This window comes from Rhinolophus hipposideros (genome assembly GCF_964194185.1).
Source record: "Rhinolophus hipposideros genome assembly, chromosome: 15".
Lineage (NCBI taxonomy): Eukaryota > Metazoa > Chordata > Mammalia > Chiroptera > Rhinolophidae > Rhinolophus > Rhinolophus hipposideros.
The window spans coordinates 27,446,652-27,471,822 of NC_138061.1; the positions used below are offsets into that span (position 1 = coordinate 27,446,652).

General features: G+C 36.4%; 2 protein-coding genes across 3 annotated transcripts in view; one reads left to right on the forward strand and one right to left on the reverse strand.

Moving 5' to 3' along the window:
• Window positions 1-19,152, forward strand: part of LOC308508296 (uncharacterized protein) — a 38,097-nt gene extending 18,945 nt beyond the window's left edge. Inside the window, exons 3-11 of the mRNA XM_081074739.1 lie at window positions 2,639-2,770; window positions 4,827-4,950; window positions 9,437-9,497; window positions 9,580-9,626; window positions 9,985-10,060; window positions 11,545-11,646; window positions 14,073-14,867; window positions 15,869-15,907; window positions 17,513-19,152. Of these exons, the coding sequence (XP_080930865.1) occupies window positions 2,639-2,770; window positions 4,827-4,950; window positions 9,437-9,497; window positions 9,580-9,626; window positions 9,985-10,060; window positions 11,545-11,646; window positions 14,073-14,867; window positions 15,869-15,907; window positions 17,513-17,708 (1,572 nt within the window). The 3' untranslated portion in view covers window positions 17,709-19,152. The remainder of the gene's footprint in view (window positions 1-2,638; window positions 2,771-4,826; window positions 4,951-9,436; window positions 9,498-9,579; window positions 9,627-9,984; window positions 10,061-11,544; window positions 11,647-14,072; window positions 14,868-15,868; window positions 15,908-17,512) is intronic.
• ENTPD1 (ectonucleoside triphosphate diphosphohydrolase 1) overlaps window positions 16,887-25,171 on the reverse strand; it is a 94,622-nt gene continuing 86,337 nt past the window's right edge. For both annotated transcript variants that reach the window (XM_081074740.1, XM_081074741.1), the window contains 2 exons: window positions 22,244-22,381; window positions 16,887-20,115 (listed from right to left, as the gene is read on the reverse strand). In XM_081074740.1, coding sequence (XP_080930866.1) covers window positions 19,909-20,115; window positions 22,244-22,381 — 345 coding nt within the window. In that variant the 3' untranslated portion in view covers window positions 16,887-19,908. The remainder of the gene's footprint in view (window positions 20,116-22,243; window positions 22,382-25,171) is intronic.

The following is a 25,171-nucleotide window of genomic DNA, read 5'->3' on the forward strand; positions in this document are numbered from 1 at the left end:
CCCAACTAAGGAGTCATTTTCCTCAGACTGTCATCTATCTTTGAGAGCTTTTCTTGCGGCCATTAAAACTTCTCTGTGCTACCCTGTGCATACAGACCAGAGAAAGCCCTCAGGTCGATAGTCAGAGGTGCTTTTAATAGGATGCTGCAACGTGCCTTGGGATATGCTGAAGTGTGATGGACATGGCACTGACAAACAGCTACAAGAACAGCATCCAAGACTTTGAACTGTTTCTGAGGGTTTGTGTGGTTGTTTTTCTTTCTCTTCTAGTTAGCATAGCTAATGACCTCGGTTATATCCCTTGATGCAATTATTTTGTGATTAAACTATTAAGCTTCCTATAAGTGGTATTTGCCTTCACCTAAGGTCATGTTAATAGGCATCAGAACTGTACTACCTCAAGTTCTGCAGGTCTTTGTAAGCTCTGGACAGTTGGAGGGAATAGGACAGATGATTTGTTGAGAAGATATAGAAGCTTTGAGAAGATAATAGAAGCTTTTTTATTTCTCTTCCTTTGGAGCAAAGAAGTTCAAAATGTAAATCAGCTAGTCTGGATAACTCTGAGGAAAGTATACTCCCAAATAACTTGTTTCATAGGGTAGAGGCAGGAACAAAGATATTACAAAGAAAGGTGTAGGAAGGGCTTAGAAAATACTCTCAAGTAGTATATTTTCAGCTCTTGGTAGTTCAAGAGTGAAATATCTGCTTCATACATTCATTTGCAGCTACATTTATTTGCAACTAGTTTAATTTCTGATCTTATATTTGGTCTTTGAATTAAAGATCACTCAGTGTTTAGAAGCAGAATGAAGCTAACACATAGAGAATAAGAATAAGCCTCGTTTCATTTTAGATGTCTGTTCTAAATGTCTCAAACTATGAGAAAGTGGATATGATATTCTTTGGCTAATTCAGCCTTACGACTTCAGGTTAGGATATTTGAAAGAAGAAATTATCTACCTGGATACATAGTTAACTTGAGAATTAAAGTGAATCTCCGGGTAAATCAATGCAGTAGTTTCTACATGCTGGTTTTAAGACTACCATTTCTGGTGGCCTCTGAAGCACCAGATGAGCTTAAAAATGGTGCCCAGACTCCACCTCACAGAAAACTGTTTCAGTAGCTCAGGGTGCGGTCTAGAAATTTTTTTGTTTTTTTCTAAGTTTCTTCAGGTGATTACAGTGGGCATCTAGGTGTAGGAATCACTGATGGAGTCAATCTACCTTATTTTAAAGATGTATAAACCAGGGCCCAGAGGGCCTTAGTGACTTCTCTAAGGTTATACAACAAGGTAATAATGGAACTATGACTGTACCTACTTTTTATGATTCTCCAGAGTTCTACCCACAATATCACAGCTGTCTATCCTATTGGAAAGAGGGAAGGAGTGCTGTCACAAGATAACAAACGTATTTATACTTCTTTTTTACGTGAAGGAAATATATCTTCATACAGAAAATTATACATGTCAACCAGAATAAATATGATTTTTGCTAATTGGGAAGAATTTTATTAGAACCAAACCCATTAATATTAATTGAATGAAGTACTTTCTGAATTTCTGAAGATGAACATAGCCTGCAGAAGTTCTTCAGGAAATTCCTCCCATAGATTCTAGATTCTAAACTAAAACTTCAGTGTAGAACAGTTTAATTAGTTCTTTTTTGTTGTAGTTGCAGAACCAGTGCCTATAGGCCTTGTGAGTCTTTGGAGATCAGAAATACTCTAAAATTGTGCTATGCAATATGGTAGCCAGCCAGCCACACGTGGCCATTGAGCACTTGAAATGTGGCAAATCCACATTAAGATGTGCTGTAAGTGTAAATTACAAGGTAGATACTGAACCTTAGTAAAAAAGAAAACAAAGTAAAATTTCAATTTTTTATTAATTTCGTATTGAAATAATACTTTAGATATATTGAGTTAAATAACATGTTAAAATTAATTTCATCTGTATCTTTATTTTTTGAGTGTGGCTACTAGAAAATTTTAAATTTTAAAACATATGTGGCTTATGTATTTATTGGACAGCACTGCTCTAAGAGTTATAAACTATTTTACAGAAATACAGCATGTATATTTTATATATCTGTGGAGAGCTGATGGAGAGCCTGGTGGATCAGACTTCTCTGCAGGTTCTTCATTCCTCAGCCTAGGTGACCCAAGAAGCCCTTAGTTGTTTTGGGAAGCTGAACATGCTCTAAGAAAAAAACCGGGAATTCACAATTTCTTCAAATTTTTCTAAGGAGATATAATGGCATATATTTTTCTATAGCTCTTCAAAGCTTCCCAAATTATAGTGTTTACATATAACCCTTTGTTTCAGACCCTTTGTTCAAAGTATTTTTACTATTATAAATAACGGTGCAATGAATGTTCTGATACCCAGTCTCTTTTCCCCCCACATCTCTAATAATTGCCTTAGGATAATTTCCTAGAAGTAAAATCACTGAAGCAAAAGATGTAAATATGTTTAGGCTCTTCTTATAGCTCTAATTTGTTTACAGCTTTGTCAGTGTTCCTAAAGCTATGAAAATTCTCACTGATTCTTTTTGCCTTGTTTTTTCTCCTTTGTTTTATGTTAAGTATTTACATTTCATCTTTATCATGTAACCTTATTGTTTATTTTCATTATAGGCAGTTAATCAGAGACTTACTCCAACCCAGAAGTTTACACCAAAAGACTTGGTTAGTGCAATAAAAGCACTAAATGTGGAGCTTGGATTAATTATCGATTTAACATATACCACAAGATATTATGAAGTGAAGGTAAAGTTACAAATGTATTTCATTATCATGGATAGGTCTTAAAGCAGAAAAGACTTAATATTGTGTTTGGAAAGTGAATTGAGATAATTTTCTTGTTTTTTTTTATATAAATTTCAGAATTTCCCATGTGTAATCTCTTAGAAATCTTCTAAATCCTTCATATAATCATGTAGTATATTCTTTTCTAAAATCTTGGATTGTGCAGAGAGAAGAAGAATAGAATTTTATTATTTTAAGAGAACAAAATAACTAGAAGAAAGAAATGTATTAATAAATGGACATAGGAAAGGAAAGCAAAAAGTGAACAGGAAACAATAGAAAGGAAAAGAGGAAAAGATAAAGAAAAGGAAAAAATGTGAGATAGGTGTTACTCCACAATAGTGTTTTTCGAACTTTCTTTAGCATCAAATCATTTCCATTAAACCTTGCTCTGAAGTCCATTATATGAAGCAAGTAAACAGGGAGTTATGCTGATTGAAGCAGAAGATTAAGGACCCACTAGGCCTCATTATCATCCTCTAGTCCCCCCCTCCCCATCCCTGATCTTAGGGACAGTCCTCCCTGCCCCCACTTCCCCAGTCTGAGAGAGCAAGAGTTTTAAAACCTTGCTCTAGAGGAAAATAACTCTTGAACCTTGCTGTTCAACTGGATTGGTGCCATCAAAGATATCATCTCTCATTTACCCTGATTAAGTGACATTTTGTCTTGGATACGTTGCTTTCGTGTCATAGTTCAACATACATAAAACTAAACATACATTCATTTCTTAAACACTACCCCTTCCCAAAAATACAAATTAGCACTCTCTTGAGCTGCCCTGTTTCTCCTCAGCCTATCAGGTTTAAATCCCTTGAGTCTTCTGTCCTGCTGGTACCTTACATCAGATCAAGGACTAAAACCTGTAGATTTTTCCTTGTGAAATGTATCTCGGATTCTCTAGGTGTCCTGATAACTCAGCAGCTAGTCGTTTCCATTCTTAGTTATCCTTAAACAAAATTTTCATGCCAGTTCTAGTTTCTTCCTTAAAAAAGTCTTCATTCTCTTTGCCCTCCTCCCTGTTTTTAATGTATCACATGTAAATTCCTCTCCCCAACTTGCGAGGCATAGTTTAATCTGGTCCCCCTCTCATCTTAACTCTTCTCAGTCCCTTACAACATACCATCTCTAATTAGGTATATCTCTGCCCTATCTCATGAACATTCTATGCTCATTCTTGATTGTGTGCCTCAAATCATTCCATAAACTTGGAAGTTTTTTCTCTCCCTCCTTGCCCCAAAATCCACCTATTCTTCAAGGCCTAGCATTTACAGCCACTACTGAACTGCTGCACATTTAACCAGTTGTTTTATTCAGCATATAAATGTTCAAGGGTGATTACCTTGGTTTTTCCAAATATATTATCTGCTCCTAAGATCTGATCTTATGCATTTACACTCATTGCCAACATTGGCATTCTTTAACTGAGTGTTGTTAATTGATTAATTGATTTTACTTAAATGATGAAATTAGTCCTTTTTATTCTTAGAGCCTCACTTGTATTGGGAGTGCCAAAAAAAAATTTATACACATGAGTTGTATTCATCTTTTGTTGTCGGTATATATTGGGTATTACAATTTTAATGTAGTTTTTTCCTTTCTTAAAATGTGTATATATATTTTTTGGCACCCTCTGTAGATTCTCTTGCATAATTTTAAATCAGTCAGGGAAACATGTAAGCACTTTTAAAACAGGCTTACTAAACATAACCTAAGCTGACATATGGAATCCTAACACCAATTGTGGAGTTAACACTAAGTTTGTATATTAGGTTGACCCTGTGTCTGATTAATCATTTGAATCCTTAACTCATGATTATCATGCGCCACTGGGAATTGGGCTTATTTTTTAGTGTCTTTCATGTAGTGTACAAGAGTTCTACACAAATTGGTCTAAAGTGTGCCTGCAATGTAATCATTGTACCCTATTTTTAAAATACTGAATTGTGAGTTTTATTGGGTTGAAGAATTTGTTTTTAATAACTTGTAATTGTTGTGTTCTGTTTTCCTTTGTTTCTAGGACTTACCTAAAAGTGTTCATTATAAAAAACTTTACACTGTTGGACTTGAAGTCCCTGATAATACTACTATTCTGCAGTTCAAAAAGTGCGTGAGAAAATTCCTTTGGGAAAATGCAGAAAATGGTAATTAGCAATGTTTGATAGATTCCAACTGTTTTTACTTAATTGATAAATATTATTTTAGTAAAAGTTATTATAGATCACTTAAACGTGATACACATATTTTGCTCAAATACTTCAAGTTAAAAGGACATTATCAAAGATTTCCCCTGAGATTATAATGTGTGCATGCCCCTTATTTTAAGGAAACTTGCTTTAGGAAAAGTAAAGCATACAGAAATGATACATTGAGAGATGAGTATTTGCTTTTCAAATCGATCCCCTACAGCATTCCTTATATGCTGATAACCTGAGAACACATGAAAATGTAAGTCAGTATTTAAAAATGGACTTAGAAATAACTTCTCTTGGAAGACTGTGTCATAAAGTAAGGTACATCTTAGTCTTTTCAGTGTATAATTTGGCTTTGTACAGAAAAGAAAGATAAAACTTAAAAACTTGTAAAAACCTTTTTAACTCCATGAATCTATGGGGTGGGTGGGGGTCTTTCCTACATAAATAGAGGTATATGTAAAAATGTATTTATGAGGATGTCCATTGATGTGTTTATAATATTGAAAAGTTGGAAAGCTCCTAAAAGATCATTAACATGAAATTGGTTAAATAAATTATGGCATGTACATACACATGGTATATACCAGGCAGATGTTAAAGCCCAAGTAAAAGAAGAATATTTGGTCATTTGGCAAAATGCTTGTGAGATATTTTTAAATGACAGTATTATTATATAATTGTATTTATAAATAATGTGCAAACATATCCTAGAGGATAAACATCACAGTTGTCCTTTTCGTGTATCTGCTTGTTACAGAAAGAATTACGTGGACTAAATAATTACAACAGATGCCAATTCTCCCTTACCTATCTGCAGGAATCTCCTGAAATAAGCAATTTATTTTACATCCAGAAATGTAAAAGGGACAAGAAACCCTTTTTTTGGGGTGGTGGGGGTGGTGAATGAATAGAAAGGAAAGGATAAAATTTGTAGTGCCTACCTAGTCTCCTGGCCTTAGGGAAGAAGAATTTCAAAAGACCAGGGCTACTTCTTCTTGAGAAGTGACTTATTTCAGATGCATTGCTAATGACTGCTCTTTAACCAGCTGTTCGGTAAGAGCCTGGGAAGTAGAATTGGTTTCCTGGTTTTAGGCTGATCAGAATGGTTACGATGTCAACCATAGCAGCCTTGTTCTGGACCCAGGGCTTCTCATTTTTACTCTGTCCCAGCAAATCAAAAAGAGCTTCATTAACTTATTTTCCCCAAAGATTAGGCAGAGGGAGGGGGCACTAATTGCTGTTAGATCAACTGTTTATATTAGGGAGACAGATTGAATGAATCAGGACCCTGTTCTTACTGGGTTCCGCCGAGCAGCATGAAGTTGCATTTTAGTCTGTAATACCAGAAAGTTTGTGATTCTTTAGACACTAGAACATTGATCTGATTTTAGGCTCTTAATTTTAAAAACCAAGTAGAGAAAAAAACGTTTCGTATATGGGCTGAAAAGATATACATCCCTTCTTTATCCTTATCGCCAAAGTTAGTCAGCGACAGATCTTTAAGAAATATTCTCTAAATTCCAATGGAAATACTAATCTCTGTCTTAATGTACAGTCCTCATTCTCATCTCTTGCGTGTTAGAAAAAAATACCTCCACAGTGTGGATGGGTGTTAGCATGAATTGATGGTTAAGGGTTTCAGCTAGGTTCTCAGTGCTGCTTTGCAGTCTTCTCCCTATCCCTAATCAGCTCACTCGTCTGCTTCCAAATCTTGCCTCTATACCATACTCATTTTCCTCGTTCTCAGTTCTCAGTGAAAATAGAGGACATCAAGTATGATGTCCCTTCCTCGCTTATCTTACTGTATTGTATTTTCATAGTCTTCTTTCCCTTTGCTTTCTTAAGAAAAGCAAACTAATTCTCTACCTTTACTGGACATTCTCTCCAATCCTGCCTTCTGCAGGATATTTTTTCATTTGTTCTCACCACTATAATATCAACATAAAAACATGCACAGGCCTCCACTATCTTAAAATAATACCCTCTTCTCCATCTTGCAACGTGATTAAGTCTTTCACTCTGTTTCCCTTCTTTTACTGATTATACTTTTAATTAAGAAGAGTTGTCTCTACTTATTGTTTCCATTTCTTTTATTCCCAGTCACTAAAGAAATTCTTACTTACCACCTTTAATCTGATTTCTACAACTCACTAATTATAGTTCAGTTAGTAGCTCATAGAAATTCAAAGAATAGTTTTCCATCCCTACCTTGCTTGAATCTGTGTGTTTAACTTCTGTTGTTCTCCTTACAAGTTTTTTCTTTTATGATACTGTTTTTCTTATTTTTCTTCTACTTATCTAAATGTTTTTTAGTCTTCTAGCTGTCTTGTTTTTCATTTGTTTGTTCCGTTCAAATCCATAATGCCTAGTGTTTCTCAAGATTCTGTCCTACTTTTGGCAACTGCAAAGCTGGGAAGATCCCAGTCTGGTTGAGGACGTCAGATCTCATTGTCTTCCCAGCCCTTAAACTCTTTCCCCAAGCCATTCAATGAAATGGTTTGATTTAAAAAAAAAAAAAAAAAAAAGATTCTGTCCGAAGCTCTTGTTTTACTCAATTCACTTTGTCTAGTCTTTTCCTGTGGCTTAAACTTCCGGCATCCAAATCTATGTATCTAGCGCAGACCTTTCAACACTGAGCTCCATGTCCGTATTCAGAGATATCTAGTATCTTCACCAAGGGGTTCATCTGGCACCAATAAACTGAACATGTCAAAAACTGAACTCTCTCTTTTTCCTCCTATCCCTGTCTCCCCAGATCTACTCCCATCCTCTCTGATCTTAGTTATTATGATGATTATGATGGCCTCCTAAGTAGATTTCTTGCCTCTCCTCCCACCAATCATTCCTCCAAACTTCCAATTTACCTTTCTAAAATGCACATCTTATCAGGTCACTCCCTTGCTTAAAGTCCTTCAGTGGCATCCCATCTAATAAGCACCAGATTCCTTAAGGTGACATAGGATGTTTCATGGCTTGATTCTTGACCTCCTTTCTTAAAAGTCTCATAAGTCTGTTTTACAAATACTTCACATGTCTGTTTCCCACACGTTATATTCCTTGCCTTTACACGTACTATGACTGAAATATTTTCCATCTTGTTCATGTGGTGACTCCATCATATTTCTGAAGATTATCTAAATGTTTCTTTCAAACATTCCCTCTGAAACCTCCTTTCCCCCAGTATGAAATTAAGGGTTCTCTCTTATATACTCTGATAGCACCTCTGTGTGCATTTATTATGAGTCTTATGATAAATGCTTTGTTTACTTGTGTGTCTTCACCTACTGGACTCTGAACTCATTGAGTTGCTGGGCAGATTCAACTGGAATTCCCTCAGCTGTCATTGCTCAAATGAAAACCTCCCCCTTAATTTTTTTGTTATAAATCCATATAAGGATATTTGGAAAAACACGTACATATCAGAAAAAAGTTTCTAAGTCTAATAGTGATCATTCTTTCACATATAAAAAGACTATAAATTAGTTGTTATTTTCTAGAAAAATTCTATTTTGTTCAAAATACAAAATAAGTAATGAAAACAGGTCTCTAAAATCCTTTATTATAAATCCATTCTAAATATGTTAACAGAAATTTATGGTATTTAAAAGCAATTTAAAGATCTGGAAATGTGAGTTGTAGCCTTTCTGTCAGTTGAGTGTCCTAACAGACACTTGAAATAATGCTTTCTGAACCTTCACACATGGTTCTGTGGAGAGGTGGCAAATCAACTCATGAGAAGGAGTAGTACTAGGGATTAGGAGGATAGAAAAGGTGAATGTAAGATAAATACAAGTGAAGGGGGAATAAAAAACCTAGGGCATGAATCTTACTGAAAAATTTCCTCAGAACAATAACCAGGAGATGAATGTGCCTTTCAAAACGCACCTTCTACAGGGAAGTATTCAAATTTTAACCTCATGAGCAGGGAAAGAAACTCTTTAAGATAAGTCACCCCGGCCATGAATAAAAAGGTTCCTGGCCCATTCACAAAGGTCAGTAGATTCATCTTTTAATTCTTCAGCTGTGTTAATAATGTACCTCAAAAGAGAAATGGTGTCATAGATATTTCTAGTAACCAGAAAGTATTAGTACATTTGATTGAATGTAAAGGCAATTAAGATGAAAGAAGTTTTAAATCATTTTTTTCTGAATAATGTTTGAAGCATGTTATTCATGAACATGATATAAACTTTCTTTCATTTGCCTAACTTAAAAAATTCATCTTTAAAACTATAGAGTCAACAAAGAAAGTCTATTTCTTTCCTGAATCTTTGATAGTGTCCCTTTGACATATTAGATTTAAATACAATGATTAAGAATTCTATCAATAGTAGATATTTTTATTGAAAATTATTATAAGTTGTGTATAAAACATGCTTTTTATTGTACTATTCTTATTTTTTCATACTCTTTAATGTTTCTTTACATTTTATAGATAAACTCATTGGAGTTCATTGCACTAATGGAATTAACAGAACAGGATACCTTATATGTAGGTAAGAATGATATGGGTGGTAGAAGAAAATTTAAAAATTCAGCCTCACCTATTTGTAAAATTGAAATGATATTTTTATTCAGGTACCTTATCGATGTGGAAGGCTGGGATCCAGATACAGCAATTCAAGGTATTTTTATAAAGTTCAGCTAAAAATCAAGGACCAATGTTATAAAAACATCTAGTGCCATGTAAATGAATATGCAGCAAAATATGGATAATAATGCTTTTTCCTTTTTTATTCTAAATTATTTTGTTTTAAGGTTAGCACATTTTCCACTTAATACATTTTAACTAGATTTTTAGTATATCCCTTTACGAAAACAAACAAGAAAACTGTAAATTTTTAGAATCTTATCACTGCTGCTGTAATAAATCAGTTTGTTACATAATCTGCTAGTTGGTTAGAGAAATCCAAGGGTCTTGTCACATAATTTATCTCATTAATTTTATTTGATCAATATTAATTCTTCATTGATTGTTTTTAGCTTTTGGTGAGGCCCGTGGTCATCAAATAGATGGATGTGTATACTTAGCGGATCTCAAAACACAACCCATGAGAAGGTAAATTTTAAACCCTATTGTGAGTTGTATCTTATCCAAGGATTTTATTGCTTTAGTAAAATTTCTCTCTTATCCTTTGCAGGTTTCTTAAAGTATAACCTTTGTTACAACTCTCATTGTTAAATATAAAAACTAAAAAAGAATTAATTGATATGTCATTAAGACAGTCTGATGGCCCTAACTAATTTTTGTGTTCAATATATTCAGAAGTTTTAGAAAATTATCCTAAAGAATGTTAGTAACAAATCTTGCCATTGTATTTGTCAAAAATTCAGACTTTGTCGTCTCCTAAATTTGGCCTCATAGTGCATAGCAGAAATTATTTTAAACTGAAAAAGTTTTAAATATACAGGTATTTTTAAAACCAGTCACCTTTATCATAGAAGAGGCCCTTGGGGTGCCTCTTCTAGAATGGTAGTTTCTGAATTTGGCAATACGGCAGAATCAGCCAGAGAATGTTATAAAAAGACAGATTCCTAGGCCCCACCATATGAGCTACTAATTTAATAGGTTTACTATCAGGGGAGAGGAATTAGGAATTTGATTTTTGAAAGCTTCTCAGCATTGGGAACAAATGTGCTAGACCATATAAATGATTAACCCTAATTCCTGGACTGCCATCAAGCTGAGTAAACTCAAAAATATCCCCCTAAGTAAATACATGGTTGGCCTCCTTAATGCAGCTCTCAATCATAATCTATGGTAATATTTTGAGATTGCCTTTTAGAAACAGCAGCATAGTGGATATTAAGCCACTATGTAAATAGTAAATAGATAAAAGATGCAGCTACTTCTTGAAGTCTATGCTGTTTCATGATACTAAGACTATGTATCATAGAGGAATTTTTCTTTGGTGGGAAAAATCTGTGTCCATGTTATTTAAAAGCTGCAGCAAGCAAGTTACTTGGATATAAATTTTAAAAGATGGGCTAGGATGCATCTTTAAGTGTTTAAACACTGCCTGGCACATTTTGGGCACCTGAAAAATATTTGCTGAATGGATGAATCAGTGAATTGATGACTGGTGCTGGAGCAAGGCATTCAACAATGGAATTTCGTATGGTGAAAGTATGGGTCCTCAGAGAAGGGACATGGAAGAGTGGAGTTAGGGAAATCTGATGTTCAGTACTTGAATACCCCTGACCTTATTCCCACTCCCCCTTTATCTCTTCTATTAACCTTTCCTTATAGTGCCTGTTCCTTCAGCCCTTAATTTTTATGATCTCTTGGCCATTGGAGATAATGTTTACATCCTAACAGTTGAAAATCCTTTCCGATTTTACTTGACTGATGACCTTTTACCTCATGGTTCTTAAACTTTGTTCTTTCCACTAAAGCAAAATGGCAAAATATCTGTAGATTTTTCCAAAATGCAGTGTGCATATTTGCTTTTTTTTCTTTCTTATTTTGTGCTTGTGTGTTTAAAAGCCTATGATCCTGTTTCTGATTGAATTTAAATTTTCTTACTGATATTTCTCCTCTAGTAATCTTGGAATGGATGTCTGGGATTCTGATGAAGATGTAAATCCCCCACCTAATTCTATGGAAGAATCCAGGGATTGGCACCCAAATGAAGACTTTCATGGGTAAAAACAATATGATTTTAGATAAATATTTTATGAAAGTTAAGAAACAAATTCCTTAATGGTGGTAGAGTAGGGAAAAAACCCACAGAACTGGGAATCAGGAAATTTGCATTCAACTCTTAGCTCTGCCACTTATAAATCGTATGTAATCTAGAGCAAGTGACATAACCTTTTCAGGCTACTGTTGTTTAATTTGTAAAATAAAGAAATTGGACCAGATCAGTTAGCTTTTCTTATGTTCAGTGTTAAGGACATATAAAACTAGTGTTTCACGAGATGCTAGTTTTATAAGACTAAAAAGGTTGGGTTTTTTGTTTTGTTTTTTTAATCAGTTAAGTTTTGGAAATGCACATATCACCATGAAATTAGCTTAACCCGTAAAATTCCTGAAGTAAAAATTTATTCAATTTTATTTAACCCAGCATTTCCCCAACGTATTTGAGCACAGAACTCTCTGTTTCCCCCCACAGAACAAGCATTAACATTATTCTCCAAACTATTTGGCAAATATTGAACTAGATGATCTCTGTGATCCCTTCAGAATCTAAAATGCTATGATTCTAAGTAATAATCTGTGTTTATTCTATCAATATATCTGAAACTTGAAGGTGTCAAATGATACTAGAATTTCTTCTATTGACTTACACACACATGCGTATCACATATACATATATATACTAGAATTTTTTCTGACTTACACATATATATATGTATATACATATATCTTTATAAACTGATGAGACAATTTAAAAATTATCTTGAAAACTTTTTTCTCTATCTTTACAAAAAAAGCTTTTGTACTCTCTACTGGCATTTTTCTCTATAACCTAATCTCTGAATACACTGTATTGTTTCAAACCATGAGGAATATTTAGTATTTGTATTTAAAAAAACAACAACAACAAAAACCAAATAGTATATAACTATTATTTTCAATAAATTGAGATTATCTACTATGAACTGAGTTAATACAAGTTAGAGTAGACATTCATGGACTATTCTTCCCCTTTTTCTTCCAGCCTCAATCCTTACCTCAAAACATGAAGCATTTTGCCACCTGAACAGTTCTCATTTTTCACTCCCCCGGAGGAGGAATATTTAAGCAATGCTAGGCATTGTGTTAGACATTAGCAGGCATCACAGGCTATGCATAAAATATATAAGGGGTACACAGAGCTCTTCAGCTTACCATGGCCTTTCATATCTGTTTTGACAGTCTCATTCACTCAATTTAATCTCTATGTCCATTCTTAGGAAGTATTTATCATCACAATTCAAAATAATTACTTCGTTCCAGTTCCTTATGAATAAAATCCTTGTGAAAATCTCTCTTAGCAGTTAGTGCCAGAAACTGTTGTTTTGTTTTTCAGACAATATGTGGGGCAGAGGTTATTGTTTATTTTTGTTTAGCTTAGCTTTTGTTTGCTTTTATGAAACAAAAGTTAGAAAAGTTTGCTTTTCTAACAAAGAAAAGTTTACTTTTATGAAGCAAACAAGTTCTAAAGTTAGAACTTGTTGGCTAAGAAGGAAAGTGCTAACTTTATGGTCAATTATAGTATCTTATTCTGGGTTTTTAATAAGTTATCTTTTTTCGTTCTAAATGCTATGGCTATCCCTCTTTTTAACTCTATTTCAAGTTGATGTGTTTTTTATGTTATAAAACAGTTTAGCGCAGTTCCTTAGAAAACTAAAAATGCATCTAACATATGATCCAGCAGTTGCACTCTTGTACATTTATCCCAGAAAAATAAAAATTTATTCACACAGAAACCTGACATGAATGCTCTGCTCAACTTTATTTATAATAGTAAAAAACTGGGAACAGCCCCATTTTTTAATATTTATTGTAATATTTATGTGAAATATTTTATAAGATCTAGAAAAAACTGGAAACAGCCCAAATTTTTAATATTTATTGAAATATTTATTGTAATATTTATATGAAATATTTTATAAGATCTATTAATCCTTTTTAGATGTAAAATTATATAAAAATCAACATGTTTTTATTTCTTCTGATTTGAAGTTAACACAATAATCCAGGGTGTCATCAGCCGTATTTGTATGGTTACTTCCTTAACCCATCAGATGAATTGTGGCAAAAGTTATGTGGTTATGTATGACACAGTCCTTTAAATGAAAAGATGATGTGAAATGCGTCGTTCACCAGTTTTTAGGAAAAAGAAAAATTCTTTTTAACATCAACACATTTTTGAAATTTACAAGTTGATAGTTGCAGGGGAGAGTTTTGGATTCATAAGCAAACATAAAGGAGAAAAATGAAAATGAGGCACAACCCAGTTTAGGGGACATCACAGTAAATTTATGTCCTGATGAGTAAAGGGAGATTTTGCTAATAGCCTAACATTTATTCTGTATTTATTTTTAAAATACTAAGGATTTATGCCATTTTTTTCCCTCTACAGGTCTGGGAAAAGATCAAGTCTTCTTAATGACCAGCACCCTCGAGATGATGGTGTGCTGATAAAAGATTATGATTATGTCAACGATGAACCCGTGCAGAGGCATGGGGATTTTTATAAACACCAGTATAGTGACAGCATGCCAGAAGAGAGACGCCTGAGAGATTGGGATTTTGATAACAAAGGACCAGGACCAAGATGTTCATTTTTTGGTGATCACCAGTGTTATGATATCTCCCAAGAGGAAATAGATTACAAGTTACCTGGAACAAGACCAAGAGCATTTCATGATCACCAGCCTCACAGTGACTTCCATGAATCAGATGCTGGAGATGATTTTGATTTTGTTAGCAAAGTTTGTAGAAAAAGGAGACATTCTGTTCAGAATCATCAGGCCTATGATAATTTTTGTGAACAATTTCCATCTCAAGATTTTGATTTTGTTAATAGAAGTCAGGGACAAAAACAACGATCTTTCCATAACCGCCATGAGTACCAGGACCAGTTGCCTAGACAAGGTTTTAATTACCTCAGTAGAGGTGGTTTTCAAAGGCAAAAACCTTTCCATCGTCCCTATTCTCATGATGAAATGAATTTGGAAGATTTTGAGTATACTGATGAAGTATCAGAGCACACACTGGGACCTTTACATGACCATTCCAACAGTGATTTCTCAGAGAAAATGCCATTGAAAAGATGTGTTAATAGAGATTTTGAACAAAGACTACCATCCTTTCCAAAGTTTCAAAAACAAATGCAGTTAAGAGATTTTGATTTCAACAGTGGAACTGGACCAAAGCAAGTATCTTACTGTTACCTCCCACCTAGTGATCCACAAGAACAGATTCTGGTGGAAGACTTGGACTTTAAACAGAAGGCATCCTTACAGAAACCTAGATCTTTTCAGGACCATACACTTCCTGATAACATAAATCCTGACTGGTATTTAGATGAGTCCTTTTGTAAGGAACTGTAGTTGAGTCCAACAAAACAGTCTTCTTTCAAATTAGGGTATTTGTATAAGCATTCAAAAATGGTATAAATTATCACCCAAAACTAAAATGCAGATTTGTTTTTGTATAGATTCAAGGTATAATCAAGATTTATTTTGATTGCTATGAATTAGAAATTTTCCTTTTAAGTTATTCCCCAGGATTGAAGTAAATACAACAAATTAGATTTAAATGGTTTAATTCTTGACCATAAGCTAGAAGTAAAAAATATCAGAAACAGCTTTTTCACAGAAATGCCACTATTTTTAGACAAGTATTTAAAAAAAAATATTCCTTTTAGATATGCTACAAAATTATTTTTTAATATACACAACCTGTAGTCCTCTTCTCTGTCATTCAGTACTTTCTCATCTGTGCCATTAGATAGATGGGAACATCAGGAGAGCACTGGCCCCAGAGAGACTGAAGTACAAAGCAAGGGGAAGGGTGAAGCATGACATCCTGAAGGGAAAGAACAAGACGAGGAAGAAAGGATACTTTAAAAGGGGGTGGGGGGAATAAAAAGAAGCCAGGGAAAGGCAGCAGTGAATAAAAAATAAGACCATAGAACAGAGAAGGCTTGAGAAAGAAGATGAAGATTTATATAATGAGAGAAAGTTATGTGCCTTCCTCCCAATTTACAATGTTTTTTCCAGTTATATAATCTTATCCTACACATATACCTGGATCGATGTGAACTCTCACCTAAACCTAATATGGCCTATCTTAGTTTTCTTTGGAAGCTATTCTTTTTTCTAACTAACTTTTCTACCAGCATCTAATCCATCTTCCTTACTTTGTTCACAGGAAATATGGCACTGATAATCACAGAAGCAGAAGTCAGAGGTAAATACTGATTTAGCTGTGAAACCAGCTTTTTCAAACTTATCCGTAATTGTTACAATTGACGTGTAAACATGTTAAAAGACAAGTGTTTTCCTGAATTCACATATGTTCAGGGTTTATATGCAGCTTCTGCAGGTCCTGGGCACAATCTTTTGAAAGGACTAGCACTTCTCCCTATGGTTTGGGGTTGTAAAACTGGTTAATCAGTTCATCTGCACGGGTTTCCAATGGCTAACAGTTGGTACCAATTAAGCCAGAAATTTAAGTGTCATTTCCTTTATGATAACTTAGCTCCATTCATGATTATGAGTCTACATCCTGACCCCAGCTCACTGTCTTCCACTGGACAAGATAAAAGACAAGGTTGGTCAGTAAAAATCTCTCACTTCCCTGAGGACAACCTCTCTATTACTGATGATGGTCTGGGTTAGGAGGATAATAGTATTCAAAAGAGAGCATATAAAAGGAAAAGCCTTTTGTCAGCTTCCTTTTTCTCCCATCTTGTCACTCAGTACCACTTGTGGGGTAAAACTTACAAGTAGCCTATGCAAAATAAGTTTCAGTATAAAAGGATATTACATATTGACTTGTATTAAATTACTCAGAAATCAGATTGGACTTTTTGTTTCAAATTGTTTTTTTTTACTTCCCTAACTTCTTCAGCTACAGTAGACAAGGTTCAAATAGTTCAAAGGTAGTCTGGTCAATTGGAGAGACCTATAGGAAAAGTTTACATAAACCAAAAGAGACCTTGGTTTGAGTGTGTTGGGGGGGGGAGGGCGCAGGTGACAGCCAAGTCAAGATTCCTCCTGCTCTCTTCCTTTTAACTTACCCACAACTGACAGGCCTCAGAACACAGCATTTTAGCAATTTGGATAAGAAGGGATTGTATAGCAGGAAAACAAATAGAATTCTTCATAGACACTATCGAACATTTGCATTAAAACCCTGCTAGAGTTATCTCACAAATGTATATTTTAGTAGATGTTTATTAAAAGAGAGGTTTTAGGTTTAAACATGTATTAGAAACAAAATTTTTTTAAATTTTGGAAAAACAAAGAACTTTAAAATAGGTGATTTGTTAGCCTTCTTCAGCTTCTCCATTGCAAAGAACTTTTCTAGAAGAGATTGTAACATAAGCCATCAATTTACTGCTACACCAAAGTCATTCTGCTCTTCTCTTTAACTTCATCATCTAAAAGGGAATAGGTACATATAGCTGCTATGGTCCTAATTCTCCAAGCAGGATGAAGAGAGGCCCATCAACTGTATCCCTCCTTCCATGCAAAGTGCATTCTTCTATACTATTAAGGACCATAAGCATCTGCTTACTTTTACCATGTTGCGTCATGCAAGGCTTCTGCCTGACTTCATCATTTGACCATTGCTAAAAACACATTTACTTCTTTTGCACATTGCCCTCCCTAGAGTTTGACTCCTGTTCCATCTGTGATTATTAACACTTGTTTCTGTAAGATTGACAAAATGATGATAATTGATGAAGTAATGGGCACATGGATGTGTATTCTATTCTACTTGTGTTTGTGTTTGAAAATTCTAATAATAAAAAAGTTAAAAATAAATTGTTTCTGTTAATGTTATTAGACTGGTCCATCCAGAAGATAGTCGAAGAATAATACATCCTTCAGATGAATTGAACTACAGGAGACAGAGCAGATTCACAGCACACTCTTCACGGGGACTTTCATCTCCATGTGTATTCCAAGAAGATGGTTCAGTTGACTATTATAGAGGTAAAAATTCAAGAGAGAGGGAACAGCACAAAAGGTCATATTTTTAAGCTACTGATTACAGTTACGGTATGCCTATAGCTTGCAGAGCTGAAGAGAACATTATGATTTACCATCAAGAAACACGGCAATTGGTGCTGAGTAGTTCGCTTTAAAAACTGCCCACCATTTATCTACATTTTGACTATAAAATATAAATATCAAAATTATCTTGTATTATTTTTGAATCCAGGTTTTCCAAAGGTCTTGCATCAGGCATGTTGGCCTGAATAACAGGCATCTCTGCCTTTACAAAAAAAGCAACAAAACCTGAGAAAGTGAAATTCAGAGCCGGGATCTTAAAAGCTTGTTTAAGAATAATGTTAAACTCATATATAATAAATAATAGCAAGAATGTTATAGCATCTGTAACTGTTTAATTAAAAAAAAATACCCCCTCCAGAAGGACAGAGGATTGTTGTGTGTGTCCTTGTAGCTTTGAATGTATTTTTAGACCTCTGCTGTCCAATTCGGTAGCTACTAGTCACGTGTGACTATTGAGCACTTGAAATGTAGCTAGTCCTGATTAAGATGTGCTGTAACATCTCATTCATGAGTTTTATATTAACTACATGTTGAAATGTTAATTTTTTAGATATAGTCACTTTATGAAACTCCTTAGTTACTCAGTTTGATTGTACCGTATTTTTCTTACAGAGGTCTTGACTGATACAAAATTAAAATGAAGTATACTTTTTCAAAACTTAACATTGTATTATTTCTTATTATGGTGAAGCTTTTATATTTCTTTCTTTCTCTCTCTCTCTCTCAAACACACACTCCCCCTAATTAAGTTGAATTATTTTGGTTTCTATATATGGGAGAGCTTTTCCTCGACCTTCTCCCCACCCCACCCCCATGCATCCACCCAACTGTCAGTCCCCAGATCCAGAGAGAGCCTGGGGCACGGTCAGAGTCATACATAACCACTCCATCCTGTGCAACAGTTAACTCTTACAGCAATCCTTAAAGGAAGGAGGTACAGGGCCTCTTCATATTTCCGTGACAAGGTCATAGCTGAAAACTATTCCATGGAATAAGCGAATAGAGCCCAGACTTGTATGATGGATGGCATCAACACTTTCAGATCTGATTCCTGGCAAGTGACCGTGAAAAGGCATGCCACTCTACACTAATGTAGCTCTCCTCACTAAAGTAAACCCTGGGACAGTAAGATAAGGCATGGCTTTAAAACTCGATAGAATCTTTGTGGTACAATTGGTTAGCATAACTGAAAGGTTTGTGGTTTCAGCCAGCCAGGAATGGTCTTGTTTCTAGCCAGTTTCTTGGTGATAAAAATATTCTGGAATTAGATTGTGGTTATGGTTGCACAACACTGTGAATGCACTAAATGCCACTGAATTGTACATGTTAAAGTGGTGAATTTTATGTTATATGTATTTTACTACAATAAAAACAAAACCCCAATAAATGCAGTGGAGGATGCATTTTCCCAAACCTGCGTTGTAACTAAATTTTTCTTCCTGACATGTACACACCTACCATGTAGTACACTGTGATATCTGAGTGTCTATAGGTACATCAGCTTTTAAAAAATCTCTGCTCTGCGCGTTCCACTCTGTAGCATTTTGGTATCACCTAGGACTATGTGACTCATCCATAGCCCCATTATGAGTTGGACTAAGTACTGTATTACTGCACAAGCACATAAATTCCTCGAGTCTTTGGTCCTATTTGCCTAGTATAGAAAATATTTGCCTAGTATAGAAAATTCTCCCATGCAGAGAGCAGGCTGGAGATGGGATGTGTGTCTGCCCTCTCCAAAGGCATTGTATGGCTTTCTTAATAAACGGGAAACGAGAAAGTGTCTGTAAGAGTACAGCTGAGATTCAAATTCTTTAAACCAGTGTAACTTCTTAGACTCAGGACTCTGTTCTTCTGGACAAAGCCAGTATTGTTCTTTTATAAAGCAAAGATCATGAAATGTGGCGGGTTTTTAAGACCTACACAAACACAGCATACAAAAGAGAAAGGGGGAGTTGGGAAAGACTAGAAAGAGACAACGTCCGCTGGGAAGTCCTTGAGGCAGAAGGTGGTGAATACCTCCCAAGGAAAGGCATCAGCAAAGCCAAGGAATCTTCATACTGGTCAAGATTGGCCTTGGTGAGCAAGGAAGGATGACCTGTGGAGGAAAGGGCTCCCTGGGCAAGTTTTTTTCTCACACCAGCCAGCAGATTTCAGCTGCTTCTGCTATACCATATCTTTCCAGAAATATGAAGGCTTGCGAAAGATAAACAGGCCTGTGATGGCCACTGCAACCAGGATCAGCGAGAAGAGGACCATGAGGAAGATATAGGTGGAGTGGGAGAGCGGTGCGGACAGCGGCTGCTCCGCTGGGATCATGTTGGTCAGGTTCAGCATGTAGCCCAAAGTCCATCCCACGTCACTGCTCCGGATCTGCAAACAGTGGGGAAAGTTTATTGTTTCTGGTCGGAGGCTTACATGAGCGTTCGAGCAACCCTGTCCATCACACTGATCCACCAGGAGGTGGAGAGCAGCACACTGTGTTCTTCACCTGGATTACTTCTACCTTCTAAATGGGGAATTTGGTTGTGGGGAAGATGAACAGGAACCAGTGATTAAGGAGAGTATGGAGCCTTATTACTATATTCCCAAAATTCAGAGGAATTTGAAGATAGACTGTCCAATTCTCCGACCTAGAAGAATTTAAATAGGCCTTTAGAGATTTGCATTCCTCTTGTTTCTGTGAATGTGGTGGTGGAGGAGGGGAGGAAGGCGGTGGGGAGTGACAGGAAGCAGGCAAAGGCTAAGAGAATGATTGTCCCTGGCCTTTTACATCTATGTTGGGGTCAGGAATCTCATCCATGTAAAACTAGGACTTTTTTATGATTCAACTAGGGAAAAACTGGAGAATAATCCCAGCAAGTTAATCTCACTTTATGAAAGTTGGAAGACTGTGCATATCCTTTAATAAGGATGCTTATTAAAGGATAAAACATGCTCTGACCCTTTCATGTTCCCAGGAATATATTCCAGCTGCCTCAAAACTTATTGGAATATAGGTAGTCTATGAATAATAATTTTGAAGATGTTTTTATTACATGTGAGTTGTATGCATGGTTGTGGTATAAAAGGTAGAAAGTACAGATAATTCTAAAAAAGGAAATAAAAACCATCTGTACTTCGCCACTCAGAAGTTGCTATTATCATTTTGTGACATACCCTTTCAGTCGTCTCTGTGATGTTTTTTTCTTACCAAAAAATTTGAATTAAATTTTATGTAGAATCACTCACTTCACAATACCTTGTAAACGTCATCCCATGTCTCTTGAAGGATTTCTGTAACATCATCCCTGGCATGAACTGCCTTATATGTTCATTTTTACTCACTTTATCTTATTAGTTATAAATCCTACAATGGAGTTAATTGGGTAAAATGAAGTGCATATTTTAAGACTTAGCGCATTTATTGCCAATACAATCCCCCCTGAGGTGCTAATTTACATTCCAGCCAATAGCAGTGGTGGAAATGCTCCTTTCCCCTAACCCCTTAGCAGTATGGGGAATTAATAGTTTGTAAAAAGCCCACTTCCCTTTATGGGGGATAGGAACCTTAGCTGTGTGTCAAGGAAGGCTCCAGAGTTAAGAATTATCACCTAGGGTTTAGAAATACTGGATCATTCCTTGGAGTTCAGAGAATACAGATCACTCATAAACTTGACATAGATGTATCCTTCAAACTGACAAAATAAACTGATGGAATGGAAGGAAGACGGGAGTATTAAAACAAGGAAAAGATTTGTGTTTGAATCAGCAAGATCAGTCTTGAAAAGAGTGTAATAAAACTAGTCTTCTCAAGGCTGCTACATCCCCCTCTGCCTCGAGGTTTTGTTTTGCTTGAAATCACCATATTTAATAAAGGGCGTAATTGTTTTTGCCATTAGTGAGCATGGGCTTAAAAGGTTGAGAAACGCGGCTCTTGATACTTTTCAAGTGTGTGTTGTCCATGAGGCACGCAGTCCATGTAAATGTTTCTCTGTGCCTGCAGGTGGCGCTATGGTAAAGCACAGCAGTGTCACAGCCACTCATGCTTTTCTTCACACTGAGCTTTCAGATTGGTCAACCTTGAAGCTACAACCAACAAAGCCTTCACCCTTTATGAGAAACCATGATCACTCTTTCCAGATTCATGGAAAGGGCCTTTGGGATTCTGAATGCTTAAGTCAGAAATCACTGAGGCTACTAAATCACTGTGGCTACTAAAATGCTGTTATATCACTTTAATATCTCGTGTTTTGTTTTTTAACAAGGAATTCGTCACTGTTGTTACCAGAAAGGAGAGGCTAAGCGTGCAGGTAGCTCTCCTTAGATAGGATATCCACAACTGGCTGGTAGACAAACCCAGGAGGGTTTGACACAAAATGGTAGCTTAGGTCAGAGGTGAAGTGGTAGAAAGGACATCAGGCCAGAACTTAAACCAGATTGATTCCTACCTCTTTCAAGCTCAAAGCTGCTTCTGTCATCCATCCGACCCCTTCCCCAACCCAACAAGTACCCAAATTACCTTGCCCATGAAATGAATATTCTTCCAGGACTCAGGTGTGAAGTGATAACCCCTCTGAAGGAGAGAGATAATGTAGGCTCCGGAAAAGCAGTATTCACTCAGGTACTTCTCCTTCACTTCACGAAAATGTATCTTCAGCTGGAAGTGAAGTGAAGGACGTATCATACTTGCACAACAAGCACCTCTCTGTAACTTCTTTTTCAGTTGGTCAAAAGGGGAAAGCCCCACTCACACAGACCTGAGAGTTGGCCTCCCATAGGGATCTGGGGATGGTGTGCTCCTTCAGTGGGTGCAGGGGTTTATAGTTTAGGGTCTGTTTGAGGAACTTTTCCTCCTCAGGGTTCCATGAGCTATATTAATAAGTACTACAGTAAAAAAGTCATTTCTGTTGTCCAGTAGGTCAGAAACACAGAATTTTAGTATACCTTTTCATCCCTTGTGAAACTTGAGTTTCACAATCAGATTAGCATGTTACAGGTGTGAAAAATCTTGCATGACAAATCCATTAATTTTGTTTCATCACTTTTCTGTATGCTCTTGACCAGAGCCTTTGGTTCAGAGTCTCTAATCATCTTAAGGAAACGGTGTCATAAAAAGCCACTCAGTTTCATCTCTGGACTAGCAGCATCAGCATTTCCTAGCAGCTTGTTAGTTCTCACCCAGAACTACCCATGCAGAATGTGATCACATAGACAGTGAAGTTTGAGAAACAGCTCTGGAACACAGTTGAAGCATTTCGCTCAGGACTGCTGAAATTTCCAACATCTCACCTGTCCTCTGTCCTTACCTAACTGTAAGGTAAAAAAACTTTTTTGGGTTTTTTTCTGGCATCATGCAAGGGGGTCATGAGTCCTTAATGTGTTTACTTACCCTACTCCTAAATGAAGATGTTAAGGGCTGCTTGCCAGCCCTTGCCTTTACCTCTCCTAGCTGTTGGAAATGTATATGCCCAGATGCCCACAGCTTGCTCTGCTCCTCTCCTGCCCTCAATTAGAGGGCAACAGGCCATGACATCTGTAATTCAGCCCAGAGTTCTTCCTGTTGCCCATTCCTCGGTCCTTGAGATAGACAGTCCCTCCTAGACAACCTAGGCAGAGAGAGAACTAATACCAGGGGAACCAAAAAAAAAAAAAAAATGTATCCACATGACTTGTATTCATCTTTTGTTATTGGTGTATATTGAGTATTACAATTTTAATAGTTTTTTCCTTTCTTAAAATGTGTATACATTTTTTTGGCACCCTCTGTATTTGTTAAGCATATATCGTGTACTAGGAACTACGCTAGATATTTTATATGTAGGACCTCCTGGATGCCTGCCCACGCCAGTTTTGCCCAGATTTCTTTCCCCTCACAAGGAACATCCATCTCTAAACCCTAACTACTAGCTAGAGTGTTTCTTACTTGGCTCCTGCCAGCCCTCAGTCTCTGGAAGGCTAAGTCCACACCTAGCCTGCCTTGTCCTGCTCTGATGGAATTCTCTGAATGACCTAGCTTGGAACCTGTCTTTTGATCACAGCCCTTGAAATTAATCTTTGATCAACTCCTCTGCATATGATGTTCTCCTGAGAACTTGGTGTGACATCAATTGACTTTGTCCAGGTCCCTACCCTTTTCTTTTGATAACTGCCTCTGCTTTTCCTTTTTGGAAAGACTTGTTCTCCCATTTGATGTAGTCTTGGCAGGCTTGTCAAACAAAAAAACTATGGGATACAGAATTCCAAGAATCCACTGCTACAACCCTATTGGTTCTTGAAGGCTGGTCTATCTGTTGGGGGGATGCCATTTTGGCCTAGTTTCTCTGAATTCTTCAACATTCCTATCCCTCTCCTTCTGGGAAGCTGTACATTGGCTATGCAGTCTAACCTGCTGAGGGTTAATTATGATGGCAGCCAACAATATAGAAACCAAAGGCATTTACCTGGTTTATCAATCCAGAATTGATCATTTTTTTCAATCATAGTTGACATGCAATATTATATTAGTTTCAGGTGTACACAGTGATTAGACATTTATGTAACTTATAAAGTGATCACCCCGATAAATCTAATACCCACCTGACACTATACGTAGTTATTACAATATTACTAACTATATTCTCTATGCTGTACTTTACACCCCTGTGATATTTTATAACTACCAATTTATTTCTTAATCCCTTCACCTTTTTCACCTCAGAATTTCTCATGTTAATGCTTGTGGATTCGGTACTATGTGCTCTCCCAGTGGGGCCATGGTTCGCCCTCCTTTACGTTTTATTTCCCCTGTCAAAGCAGGGACGGGCAGCACAATTATAGTATGTATAAAGCATCTGCCCACTTTTCAGCACATAATATAATTAACAGTCATTAGTTCTCTGTCTGCTAACGGTGTCTAGGAGGGACATTCCCCAACAGTCATACGGGGGTAGCAGTCTCCTCACGTTGAGGTTGTCAGGAAAAGAAGAAAAGAATCACCCTATAACAGGGTACTTGACAAAACTATGCTTTCCATACGGATGGACAATGCAGTTGAAAAAAATGAACACTGGGTCATAATACCCATCTCAACATTCTAGCTGTGGGTGAGAGTCTGGGTCCAACCTGCAGCTCCCCCACCCCTCGGACACCCCTACACACACATACACACTTCCTCCTCCCTCATACCTCCCCCTCCAAATGTTTCAGAATTTTTCCCAAATGCAGGCCTTTCTGAGCTTACTTCCAGGGCCTCTGAGCAATTCCTCATGTGATGTATCTGAGCATACCTACAGGTCTGCATAAGGTAAGATTCCCAACCTAATGTATTCTGATGAAATAAAAAAGCAGATGAGGGGTAAGGAAGGAAAATCTGACAGCTTTCACTCTGAATGAGAAGTAATTTTTTTTCAAAGAGCAGCCTGAATCTACTTCCTCAGAAGCCACACGTAGGCCTGATCTCAAGTTCCCT